Below are 13969 nucleotides of genomic sequence, written 5' to 3'. Positions count from 1 at the left end.
TGATGGAAGATAATACATGTAAGGTTTTTACATTAAGAATAATACCAGCCTTGGGACTTCCCTGGCAGTCCAGCAGTTAAGACTCCGCTTGCCAATGCAGGGGGCACGGGTTCAATTCCTGGTGAGGGAACTAAGATCCCACATGCCACGGGGAGGGGCCAAAAATTTAAAAAAAAGAATAATACCAGCCTTGGTTTGATACAGGCTCTTTCTTATAGTAAGGTAGTATCCATCTACTTAAAACCGTTACAGGTTTTGTCTTTTTAAAAATAGAAATGGGTACTGATTTATCTGAAGCTTTTTTAGCAGCTGTTGAGATTGTTTTTAATGATTGATTATTAATGTATTGATTATTAACCTATTGATGTATTAATAGGTTTACTAATATCCTTGCCTTTCTTGAAACTTACTTGGGAAGGTGGATTATTATTTAACTTTCAATTGAGTTCTGTCTGCTGCTATTTAGTATATTCATAATTCCAAACAGATTTAATGGGAAGAAATTCTGATTTTTAAAAAATGATATCTTCCATAGTAGGTGGAAATAACTATAAACTCCAGTCACTAAAATATCCATCCTTCTATTCCAGGCCTGCTGCTATTCTCTTTTATTAAAACTCTAAAAGGCAGGCAGAAGGTGCTATCAAGAGAGAAGACCATAATTCTGACTTTTCCCGACTAGAAATAATCATCTAAAATAGGGATATTCTCCCAGCTCAGAAGGCCTGGCAATAAAAAAAAAAGTGAGGAATGATACTGGTAGATGACTTCTGAGAGGTAGAATCAGAATGAACAAACTCTTTGGGTATCAGAGTCAATCTACAGGATAGTTATGTAGATTAAATGTCTGGGCAAACATACGCTTCAAATGTCCTGAAATTAGAGAGCACTTCAGCTAGTATTTGTCAGGACTCTTATAATACACCTGTTTTTGTTTGTTTGTTTGTTTTGGGGTTTGTTTGTTTTTTTTTTAAGTATGAACTTTTGGTAAGTTTTATTGAATAGTTTTTTTCCCCTTGCCCTTAGGCATTATATGAACTTCTCAAGTGTAACCATAATATAAAGGAAGCAATTGAAAGGTACTGCTGCAACGGAAAGGCCTCTCAAGGTAAGAAACACTTGGGATCAAGAGAGGGAAACGATAGGGGATGGTCATTTGGGGATCAGAATAAGCAAAGTATAAAGGACGGAGCAATCCTATAACACTTTTGTATAAGATCTATTTTCATCTTCATAGCAAATAATTTTTTCCTTTTCTTGCCCTCTATTTTTAGACGTACCAGAGATTGTTCAAATACAAATTAGTTACCCCCCTGTCACCTCCAGAACAAAGCAGACCCCAGAGATGACAATATATCCAAAGTAATTAATAAGAATGATTTTATGATTTCATTGGGGGAAAAAAGTTGTTTTTTTCTTTTTCTTAAACCAGACAGGAAATGAAAAGGAGATTAAAGATTAAAAAAAAGAAACGTATAATATATTCCATTCAATTTATTGCAAGAAGTGTATGTTTAATAATCATGTGATAACATTTTTGCAGTGCCTAGGTTTTGGTTTGTGTGTGTCAAGGAAAATGGTTAACTTTAATTTCAGTATTTTTGTCATTATATAAATCAGTTGCATGCACCATAGCTTTCATTAAGTATACGTAGAGTGAAATAATGCTTACTAATATTATATAAATGACTTGGAAAAATATAAAAGCTGGAAACAATACATTTAAACTTGTAGGTGAGATAGTCTATTGAAATGTTTCCTTGTAAAAGCTGTTTCTTTGAAAAAATTACTTTATGCTCTCAAAACTCTGAACAAAGTTTTCACGTTTGTGGTGGGCTACTCTTAATGGCTTTGGGGACCTGGTCCCCATTGTGAGTGAGGCACTTCAAGTCTCCTCTGCCCCAAGTAGATTTGATTCATCAACATTGACATCTGCCAGGAAGTTGAATGGGATTTAGTCTTTTGAGAGCATGGGCTGTTTTGTATTCCCTTTATATTCCTACCGTATAGCACTCTGCAAACTGACTCTAAATAAATATGTGTTGATTATTTATGGTCTCTAAAGAGCTTATGGTTCTGACATAAGACCAAAGTAAGGCTTTTTTTTTCTATAAAGAAAATAACCTTTTTTTCCCCTAATTAAAAAAAATGCTCATTGTTTAAAAAAATCAGAAAAACAATGTGCATGAATTATAGTAAAAAATATAAAATTCTTGTCTCATCATGCAGAGGAAAAAAACCAGTTGTTTATATTTTGGTATTCTAGATTTTTTTAGTTAAGATTACTAACTAAAACCTCCACATAAAGAACTTGTCTGTGTGTGTGTGTGTGTGTGTGTGTGTGTAGAAGTTTATAGCCTTTCTATTAGGAAAACATACTGAAAGTAAATCAGTCATTTATATATATAAGAGTTTTGAGGCCAATTTATTTTGTTTTAAAATTTCTTTAGAAGGAATGACTGCATGGACAGAAGAAGAATGCCGGAGCTTTGAACATGCACTCATGCTTTTTGGAAAAGATTTTCATCTTATACAGAAGAATAAGGTAAGTTAGGCAAATTAGTATAGAGAAATTGCTTAGTAAATACAATGAATATAAGCAACTAATTTATGAGCCTCTTGGGTAGGCAAAAAAAGCTATAACTTGTTAATGCTCCCCTGCTATTAACATTTCTGTTACTTTCTGTTCAATTTTTCTGTAAACCCAAAACTGCTCTGAAATATAAAATCTAGTTTAAAAAGCAGTAGGTGGGGGGTTCCCTGGTGGTGCAGTGGTTAAGAATCCGCCTGCCAACGCAGGGGACATGGGTTCGAGCCCTGGCCCGGGAAGATCCCACATGCCGCGGAGCAACTAAGCCTGTGTGCCACAACTCCTAAGCCTGTGCTCTAGAGCCCGCGTGCCACAACTACTGAGCCCGTGTGCCACAACTGCTGAAGCCTGCGCACCTAGAGCCCATGCTCCACGACAAGAGAAGCCACTGCAATGAGAAGTCTGTGCACCACAAGGAAGAGTAGCCCCCGCTCACCTCAACTAGAGAAAGCCTGCATGCAGCAATGAAGACCCAACGCAGCCAAAAACAAATATAATAAATAAATTTAAAATTAAAAAGAAGCAATAGGCATAGAATATTGACCTATCCACCTAAATATTTTAGAATCCTATGTTCCTTAGGACAAAAAGAAAGAATAAGCAAAGCATATTTTAATGAGATTTAATTATCCCAAACTGTTAGAATATACACACACTTCTTAAAAATAGACTTTATTTTTAGAGCAGTTTTAGGTTCACAGCAGAATTGAGGAGAAAGTATGGAGAGTTCCCATGTACTTCCTGCTCCCACCCACACACGGCTTCCCCCCACCAGCCCCCCCACCAGAGTGGTGCACTTGTTACAACTGGTAAATCTACTTTGCCATGTTTTTATCCCCCAGTGTTCGTAGTTTACAGTAGGTTCACTCTTTGTGTTGTTATAACGACACCTATCCACCATTGTAGTATCATAAAGAATAGTTTCACTGATCAAAAAATCCCTTGTCATATAATTGGAATCATACAGTATGTAGCCTTTGGAGATTGGCTTTTTGACTTAGTAATATGCATTTAAGGTTCCTCCATGTTTTTTTGTGGCTCATTTCTCTCTCTCTCTCTTTTTTTTTTTAAAAAAATTTATTTATTTATTTGGCTATATTGGTCTTAGTTGCGGCACGCGATATCTTTAGTTGCTGCATGTGAACTTCTAGTTGCAGCAGGTGGGATATAGTTCCCTGACCAGGGACTGAACCTGGGCCCCCTGCATTGGGAGCATGGAGTCTTAGTGTGGCTCATTTCTTTTTATCACTGAATAATATTCCATTGTATGGATTTACCAATTTGTTTATCCATTCACCATTTGGAGGACATCTTGGTTGCTTTCAAGTTTTGGCAGTTACGAGTAAAGCAGCTGTAAGCATCAGTGTGCAGGGGTTTTTTTGGACATAGGTTTTCAACTCCTTTGGGTAAATACCAGTAAGTGTGATTGTTGGATGATATGTTTCTGTAGTGTTTTCTTAACATCTTTATTGGAGTATAATTGCTTTACAATGGTTTTGTTTTTTTTTTTTTCCTTTAAGCAAGTATGGGTAGTTTTGTAAGAAACCGCCAAACTGTCTTCCAAAGTGGCTGTTCCACGTTGCATTCCTACCAGCAATGAATGAGAGAGTTCCTGTTGCTTCACATGCTTGCCAGTATCTGGTGGTGTCATTGTTTTGGATTTTGGCTATTCTAAAATGTGTAGTGGTATCTTGTTTTAATTTGCATTTCCCTGATGACATATGTGGGTCATTTTTTCATATGCTTATTCGCCATCTATATATATTCTTTGGTGAGGTGTCTGTTAGGGTCTTTAGCACATCTTTTAACTGGGTGGTTTGTTTTCTTATTGTTGAATTGCAAGAGTTCTTTATATATTTTGGATAACAGTCCAAAAAAATACGTGTGATTTTTGAATATTTTCCCCCAGTCTTCGGCTTGTCTTTTCATTTTCTTAGCAGTGTCTTTTGCAGAGTAGAAGTTTTTAATTTTAATTAGTCCAATTTATCAATTTTTCTTTCATAGATTGTGCTTGTATTGTTGTTCCTAAAAAGTCATCACTATCCCCAATGTCATCTAGGTTTTCTCCTGTGTTATCTTCTAGGAGCTTTTATAGTTTTGTAGTGTACTTTTAGGTCTTATAATCCGTTTTGAGTTTTTGTGAAAGGTGGATATAGATGTCCACTTGTTCTAGCGCTGTTTGTTGAAAAGATGATCCTTCCTTCATTGAATTGCCTTTGCTCCTTTGTCAAAGATTAGTTGACTGTATTTCTGTGAGTCTGTTTCTGGGCTCTCTATTGTGTTCCATTAACGTATTTGTTTATTTTTTCACCAGTACCACACTATCTTGATTACAATAGCTTAATAGTAAGTCTTGAAGTTGGGTAGTATCTATCCTCTGACTTTGTTCTTCTCCTTCAATATTGTGTTGGCTATTCTGGGTCTTTTGCCTTTGCATATAAACTTTAGAATTAATTTGTCAGTATTTACAAAATAACTTGCTGGAATTTTAATTGGGATTGCACTGAATCTATAAATCAAGTTGGGAAGAACTGACACCTTAACAATAATCAGTCTTCCTATCTGTGAACATGGAATATCTCTCAATTTATTTAAATCTTCTTTGATTACTTTAATCAGAATTTTGTAGATTTTCTCATATAGATCTTGCATGTATTTTATTAGGTATATACCTAAGTATTTCATTTTGGGGGCGCTAATGTAGATGGTATTGTGTTTTTAATTTCAAATATCAATTGCTCATTGCTGGTATATAGGAAAGCAATTGACTTTTGCATATTAACCTTGTGTCCTGCAACCTTGCTATAATCATTTATTAGTTTCAGGAGGGTTTTTTGTTGCTTCTTTAGGATTTTCTGTATAGACAATCATGTCATCCGTGAACAGACAGTTTTCTTTCTTTCTTCTCAATCTGTATACCTTTTATTTCTTTTCTTATTGCATTTAGCTAGATCTTCCAGTATGATGTTGAATACTTCAGTGCTTTTTTGTATGTATGAAAACCTGTTGTTTTCTCAGAGATGAGATTAAGTGTTTAATTTATTGAAAGATAAAACAGTTGCCCTTTTAAGTCAAAATAAAACCTCAGTTTTGCAATGACTTATGAAATATATCCATTTATTTCACAAATAAGCTCTATCATTTACCAGATATTATTTTAAGCTCTAGAGATACATCAGTGAATAAGACAGGAAAGGTCTCTGTTCCCAAGAAGCCTATATTCTTTTTGAAGACTTATGGCTAATGTGTTTATTGAAAGGTATACCTTATTTCTTGGTTTAAAAAGCTTGTTCCTGTATTATGATCTTATATCACAACATGCTCACTAATCAGGATAGAGATTCTGAAACTTCCTTATTGGGTACTGATTAAGCAGGGGAGAAAGTGTTTATTGGGTAAAGATACAGAATTTTGCATACATCTGAACTCATACCTTTAGCTATATATAGTTAGAAGAGCCCTAGTCTGCATGTGGAACCAAGTTGAATGAGGCTCAAATTTTATTGTTGTTGTTGTTCTTACCAAACTCTGTTGGCGCTAAGAGCCAAATGCATGTTAAAGGAAAAAATTCTGCCTTTATCTGGCAATCATCTTAAATTCCAGATGCGGTAGAGTACTGATCCCTTTGCAAACGGTTCTTAATCTCTTTTGGGCAATGGAACCCTTTGATAATCTGATGAAGCTGCACCCTTCTCCCCAGAAAAGTGTACGTGCGTGAAATTTTGGGAATTAATAGATCCCAATGAAGCTCATTCATGGATCCCTCAGGGTTAAGAAGGACCCCTGCTACAGTCAGAATCACAGTGAAAGTTCAGTGAAGAAAAGTAAAGGATTGTCAGTGTTTTAAGATTTTCAGTAAAGGTGTAAGATAACTTCTGGATACGCATTTATTATTATTATTACATTCTGATTTAAATAAAAAGCCTTGGGCTTTTGAAGGCAGCTTCATTATTAAATAGTGTAAATGTAAAGACAGTTCACTAATAAAATGTTCAGAATTTCATAATTAGGAAGATAGAAAATAAGACCTATGGGTTGTAAAAAAAAATAGTTATTAAAAAATGCATAGAATATGTTGATTTTTAAAAATGCAACTTTTTTTGTTAGGTGAGAACTAGAACAGTTGCTGAATGTGTAGCATTCTACTATATGTGGAAGAAATCTGAACGTTATGATTACTTTGCTCAACAGACAAGATTTGGAAAGAAACGATATAACCATCACCCTGGAGTTACGTAAGTACTGTGGGATTGACTTCCGGGATTTTTGTTTTCAACTGTGATATGCAGTCATAAAATTATTGGGGTGTGTTTTTTAGGGACTATATGGATCGTTTGGTGGATGAAACAGAAGCTCTGGGTGGGACAGTAAATTCTTCAGCCTTAACATCTAACCGACCTGAGCCTGTTCCTGATCAACAGCTGAACATTCTCAACTCTTTCACTGCCAGTGACTTGACAGGTAACATGAACATCTTTTTGCATTTTTTACCATAGCTTGGGGCAACCTTATATCATCTTTGTGGCATGACGTCAGACCGCTTACTTAAACCATTTTCCGTCTCTTTTTTAGCTTTGACCAGCAGTGTAGCGACCGTCTGCGATCCAGCGGATGTGACTTGTTTGGATGATAGCTTTCCTCCACTGGGCAGCATGCCCCGTGGACAAGTCAATCATGTGCCTGTTGGAACAGAGGAGTTACTCACCCTGCCCAGCAACGGGGAAAGTGATTGTTTTAACTTATTTGAGACTGGATTTTATCACTCAGAGCTAAACCCCATGAACATGTGCAGTGAAGAGTCAGAAAGACCAGCAAAGAGATTGAAAATGGGCATTGCTGTTCCTGAATCCTTTATGAATGAGGTTTCTGCAAATAATTTGGGTGTGGACTTTGAAAATCACACACATCATATCACCAGTGCCAAAATGGCCGTGTCTGTGGCTGACTTTGGCAGTCTGTCTGCCAACGAGACCAATGGTTTCATCAGTGCCCACGCTCTGCATCAGCACGCCGCCCTTCATTCTGAGTGACATGAGTGAGGGGCCCAGAAACAGTGGGTGTGCAGTACCAGTACCAGGAAAGTATCAGGTTTGCTTAGTCTTTCACTGGAAGTTTGAACTTTTTTCACTATGACATCAGTGATGTCAGTATGTATAGAACTATATCTTGATTTATCAAGAGTATTTTCATTTTCAATCCATAAATGTGGAAATGAACTATGATCAGCAGAGTTGGGAACTAAGATTGAACTCTGTGGTGCAGCTTTAAGCTCTGCTTATCTCTTCCTCATCCCCGGTACCTCTTCCCCACTCCCTTCTTTTTCTATTCTTTTCTGTTCCCCACTGCCCTCACTCCCAATTTTAAAACCTGTAGACAGAGGCCACCAGCTCAAAACCAGCACAGATGTTCTGAACTGAATGGAGTGGCTTCTATTCATGTAAATTCCTTTTGCCGTAATGGATGCAGTGGAATAACAATGTTTACAGGTACCGATCCCGATCCCTGCTCAATGTAGCATTTTTTGGTTTTATTTTCTTAATTAAATAAAAGCAGGGGTAGGTTTCTTTAAACTGCACAAACATGCAAGGATTTTTTTAAAAATGGAAACTTCTCTCATGTTGTTCAACTAGAGCACTTCAGTTTACAAAACAGCAAGTCCATCTTTATGGAAGCCAGCACGAGGAACTGCGTGCAAATTATGAAGACGCTTGCTTGGATCCTGTTTCAGAATTCTAGACCAGGGCTACCTTACACAGAATTGGTCATTTTACTGCCGGAAGATTTCTGTGTAACTTCATTTATTGGCTAAAAATTTGGCATTTGAAGGTGTGGTATTTAGATGCGGTTTTGTCCACCATTATCAAGATTGTAATCATAAAAATCATACCAGTCATTGATAATTTAGTTTATCCTGAGGCAGTTGACTTGCGGGACACAGTCTACAAAGCCTAGGATGTTGCCACTCATTGGTTTACATTTTGGGACACCTCTTAAGTTGTTTTATAGCGGTGCAGTTCAAAGTGTTAATATTTAGGAGGGATTTCTAGATTTTAGACATAAAATGCAGTAGAACCTTGAAGTATATTTAAACTTTTCTGTTTAGCTTGAACAGTTACTGGCAAGAAAAATGTGAGTTCCTATCTGAAATAGAATGGTACGTTACCACTTTAAGTTTTAAAAAGTGATTGACGTTCAGTTGCATCTCAAACTCAGTTTTATTTTTATTCCAAACATTGTGAATGAGAAGCCATTGTCATAAACTTAGGCCATTTTTGCTGTATAGACATGCATCTTTAAGTTATAAGGTGAATTCAAACAATATGTAATGCAGTATTAGGATGTGATAAGCTTTGCTTTTATAGTTCAGTTAAAACACAGAATTTTACTTTTTTTTCTTTTTTTTTTTGCACTGTCTTAATTAAATGTTTCAATTTCTACTAGTTGTCTTGCTTTGCAGAAACTTAAATGTTTGGCTACATTGCTGATATTTGTAAGTATAAGTCGCTTCAAGGTTGTGCTGATGAATAGATAGAATGTAGTTACCTTAGTAGTGATGGAAAGGGAGGGTATTTATTATACAAACTGTGAACTGCAATGACATCCTTAGTTTTGGATGATGTGTATTCTTTTCTTTGCAGCATTTTAATGAAGATTGCTTTGAAGTGTTTACGCATTAGCACATTTACTATAAAAGTTAGTTTAGCACAGTGGACGAAAAGTAGTTAAATTAATAACTTAAAGTCAGTCTCTAATTTATACATCTAAAGTCTAGCATTCCTGTATGCACACAGTAAATAATGGGTAGCCTGGGTTCTATGTTGCTTTCAGATATTTTTTTCCAAGTTGTCAGCTTCTTATTGCTGTGGTGTTGTGCTAAACTTGAACCTAATTTCTTTTGTTAAAAATGAATACACCTATAATTTAGTAAGATACTGGCCATAATCTTCCATTGTTATAACTTTAATTTTTACTCTGGGTTTACAGTGGCTGGTCTGTATAAAATAATTTACACAAAGATGACTGAATGCTAATACCAGTTGCACTTAAATGAACATGCCCATTCTCAGTAGCTGATGCAGTAATATATTCAGTTTATCTATGCATTGCTGGGATCTTGATATAAGAGGGAAACAGTGTTTCTTATCTAAAGTTTTGATTATCAGCAAGTTGAATGGACACTTTAGTTATTTAAATAAAGATTTTTGACCAAAATCCAGAAATGATATGAGAGAAAAATAATTTCCAGCTAGTTTAATAGATTTTTAAACGCCAATCTGATTTTAGCCTCTTAGAGAGTGCTAACTAGCTGGTAACGTTTACTTTTAATTCCTTGTTAAAATGAGGCAATAATTTGCAAGATTTTTGTATATATATGTAAAGTCTTCATCTCTTTTTAGATCTAATTCAATATTTTCTGACTGCTTCCTCCATGTATAATACCATTTTTGTGCATGCTTGATGTGACATTCGTAAGTTGTACCACTATGACTTTATTCATGTAAAATAGCTATTTATTGAATTTCCTTTTAAATCTGGATTTACTGGGTTTTTTCCTCTCCGTTTAAGCATCTTAACAGAGAATTTGTTACTGTTTATTAGAAGAATTGCGTTTGAGAGCATGAAAATAACTGATTTGCAGTCATACGAAGAAACAGTAATGCCTTTATTATCAAGTGTTAAGCACAATTCTTATAACAAACTGTGATAAATTCTTTTTTCTTTTTCCTTTGCCATATTATTTTTGTATGAACAAACCAAAAATCCATGGTGAGCAGTTGCAGTGTTGGCTGATGTGTCTTTTATGTACAGGGGGTTTGAAGAGGACAGCGGATTCATTTAGAAGTGAAACTGGTGCTGTGATTATAGCAATACTTTACTTTTGTTAGTTGTACTCCACTTTTTCATGCTAGCTTTTTCAGTGTTTAGTTTTCCTCTTGTCATGGTCAACTGCTGAATTTACTTGAAGGAGGTAGAATACTGTTTAAACAATACTAAAGTGTGTACAATTAGGTCAAAGAATTGTGCAATTGTTTCCTTTTTAATTTTTACAATTGAGGGTCATAATATTTGAGAACGTCAGATCTAATAGAGCATAGTGATACTATTTAATTTAACCAAAGTCTCTAGTGAATACTTCAACTTTGAATGTAAACCAACAAATAAACCTGACCACCAAGGAGATTGTTCGCCCAGAGTTTCAAAGCACATTGTCTACAAATGGAAATTGAAATAATTTATAAAAATATTGACATTACTATGTTTTTTAAAAAGTTCTTAATTTTTTCACTAAAAGGAGGAAACTTAGTTTTATTGTTAAATATGGTAGATATGAAAACTCCTCTTAGATGACCAGTGATTCCAATTGTCCTAGTTTGAAATAAGTACGCTGTGAGTATGAGATTGATTAGTGACAATCAGAACAAGTTTTAGTATCAGATGTTCAAGAGGAAGTTGCTATTGCATTGATTTTAATATTTGTACATAAACACTGATTTTTTTGAGCATTATTTTGTATTTGTTGTACTTTAATACCTGGTGTACAGTTCCAGAAATAAAAATCTGGAAATCTTTTTTTTTCTTGGTTCGTGTGAGTATTTGCCACAAATAGATTTTTATTTAATAATTCTTAAGCTATAACACATGGGTAGATATTTAACCACTGTTAAGTTGGTTTTAGATGTAGTAAATAAGATATTTGATAGGTAAGTAATAAAATTGGTAGATAAAATAAGTTTTCTTTAACTCCTCTAAAATAAATTTCCATCTATAATAAAATTCTAGCTATCCCAAAGTGAGGATTGTACGTACTTTTAGTTTCATTCAGGAAGTATTTATTGAATGTCTGTTAATGTTTCAAACAACGTTCTCAGTAACTGTTGTCATTTAGGAAGACATGAAATCTGAAATTTGATCAGATGTTATTATTTGACAATATATTTATAGTAAACTAGTCTTATTATAATATTCATAGTTTAGTAGACTCTAGAAATATCTTCCGTAAGTCTTCATCTTTTCAAGGTAAATGTCTCACCTTAGCCTAATTTCACAAGTTTGTCCCCATGTTTCACTTGCTCTCACCAGAGCTTTCTCTCTCTAGTTCCATTCTTTTTTTTTTTTTTTTATAAATTTATTTATTTATTTATTTATTTATTTATTTATGGCTGTGTTGGGTCTTCGTTTCTGTGCGAGGGCTTTCTCTAGTTGTGGCGAGCGGGGGCCACTCTTCATCGCAGTGCGCGGGCCTCTCACTATCGCGGCCTCTCTTGTTGCCGAGCACAGGCTCCAGACGCGCAGGCTCAGTAGTTGTGGCTCATGGGCCCAGTTGCTCCGCGGCATGTGGGATCTTCCCAGACCAGGGCTCGAACCCGTGTCCCCTGCATTGGCAGGCAGATTCTCAACCGCTGCATCACCAGGGAAGCCCTCTAGTTCCATTCTTAATATGCAGTGATCAGATTGCACATAATGTCCAGATTTTGTACAAGGACAAGAGGAGGATAAAAACCTTGACGTCTCTGCTTCAGTTGCTTATCTAAAACCACATTTCTTCCTTAATGTGCAGGGCTATCTGGTGGGCACATACACAGAAGTACCTTCAAAAGAGGCACAAGGACCAGTGTTTTGAATACAGCCAAGAGGGCAGCCAAACGCCATATAAGAGCATAGCGCTTTAGTCTTTTAGGGGAGGGAGGAGAGCCTTGTGGGAGCAGAATAATCTAGTCTCTTGTAGACCTTACCCATTTTGGCCATAATTTCCATCAATGGTATGCTTTTTGAGCCAGCTGCTTCTCTGACTTCTCAAAGATTTCATGTCATCTGTAAATTGGGTATTTCATTATACACACTTTCATTTTTAATTTAAATTAGTCCCTGGGATATCGCACTGTTTACAATTTCCTACCCAGGTAAGTGATCTCTGATCTTTATTCTCTTTTCTGTGGCTATCTGGGTTCTCTGACAAAACAGTGCACAGGGCACTGAAGTCATAGTCCTAGACCAGAAATGCTCACATTTTTCAAGGTTTAATATACTATAGCTGGCATACTCACTTTAGAGAGACACATGCTCTATAGTGTACCTCGATTTTGATGAGATTGTTTTTACACAGGTAAAGCCAATACTGCCACAAAGTTGTTTCCTGGTGTAGAATTAATAAAAGCATTTCATAAGCATGTCAGAAATGATATGCCATTTATAAACCTTAAAAGATTCTAGTAAGGAAAAAGTGGTTCTTTAAAAAAAAAAAAAATCAATGTTTTATTTTTTTAAAATAACTTCACCTCTCCAGTCCAGACCAAGTCATGGTACTGGGCAAGCTTTATAGTCCCATTGTAAGCATTTTATCAGCAGGAACTATGTTTTATTCTTTGAATCTTCCAGGACCCTTCACATAGTAGGCATTCACTAAATGTTCGATGACTCTTAAGCTGATGGTGACTTGTCTCCCAACTTAATAAAACTTTTAAGACAAAAGTTAAAATAACAGTATAAAGAACAATCCAGATTGAACAATTAACTTTTTACCATATTTGTTCTCTTTCTATATAATACACATTTTTTTCTGACTTATTTTTTTAAAGTCTTTGACATTGCAATACTTCACTCCTAAATGCCTAATATGGCCACAGGAGGTAAGTTTCTGTATTTTACATAAAGTTCTGAGTAATAGCATCTTCTTGATCAAGTGGCTTGGCTTTTTTAACAATATGAGTCCCCCTGGCCTCTCAGAATCTTGGCGGCACAAATAAAAAACAAATGAGCCTGAGAAAAAGAGATGCTTCCATGGATTTACATGGACATACATGATAAATGCTACAGAGAAGAAATGGAATGGGGATTTTAGGGGTTGGCGGTTGGGGATTGTACATTTCCATAGGTTGGTTAGGCAAGGTGACAGGGAATGAGCTGTATGGCTATCTGGGGGAGGTTTTCGGAGGCAGAGAGAACTAGTGCAAAAGCCCTGAGGTGGCAGTGTGCCTGGCAAGCTCAAAGAGTGGCAAGGAGGCAGGTGTGGCTGGGTGGAGTGAGCAAGACGTGAGATCAGAGGTAATGAAAGACCAGCATTTACTCCAAAGCAGGAGTAATCAAAGAGTTATGAGCAGAGGCGGGTTAGGATCTGATTTGTGTTTGAAAGAATCCCTCTCGGTGGTCTATTCTGTACAGGGGGCAGGAATGGAAACAGGGAAGGCAATTAGGAGGCCACTGAAATAGCAATAAACTGAGAAAAGCTGTTGGTGCAGCAGTGAAGATGGTCAGAATCTGGTTGTATAGGTGCTGTGTTAGGATTTGAGGGGCCCAATAAGTAACACCCTCCTTCCTATCCAAGTTTGGAACTGAGGGTTGGATGCAGGAGTCAGGTCGATGGAGATCAAAGTAACTCTT

At 36.1% G+C, this 13969-nt stretch overlaps 1 protein-coding gene across 5 annotated transcripts in view; it reads left to right on the top strand.

Annotated features, from left to right (window-relative positions):
- Positions 1–11121, top strand: part of MIER3 (MIER family member 3) — a 30028-nt gene extending 18907 nt beyond the window's left edge. For 3 of the 5 annotated variants that reach the window (XM_068535358.1, XM_068535356.1, XM_068535360.1), the window contains 5 exons: positions 1027–1108; positions 2451–2545; positions 6698–6825; positions 6909–7051; positions 7163–11121. In XM_068535358.1, coding sequence (XP_068391459.1) covers positions 1027–1108; positions 2451–2545; positions 6698–6825; positions 6909–7051; positions 7163–7620 — 906 coding nt within the window. In that variant the 3' untranslated portion in view covers positions 7621–11121. The remainder of the gene's footprint in view (positions 1–1026; positions 1109–2450; positions 2546–6697; positions 6826–6908; positions 7052–7162) is intronic. The other 2 variants (XM_068535359.1, XM_068535357.1) reach the window with 1 other exon arrangement.
- Positions 11122–13969: the final 2848 nt, after the last annotated feature.

This window comes from Eschrichtius robustus, chromosome 2 (genome assembly GCF_028021215.1).
Source record: "Eschrichtius robustus isolate mEscRob2 chromosome 2, mEscRob2.pri, whole genome shotgun sequence".
NCBI lineage: Eukaryota > Metazoa > Chordata > Mammalia > Artiodactyla > Eschrichtiidae > Eschrichtius > Eschrichtius robustus.
This window is presented reverse-complemented; position numbering and strand designations above follow the sequence as displayed.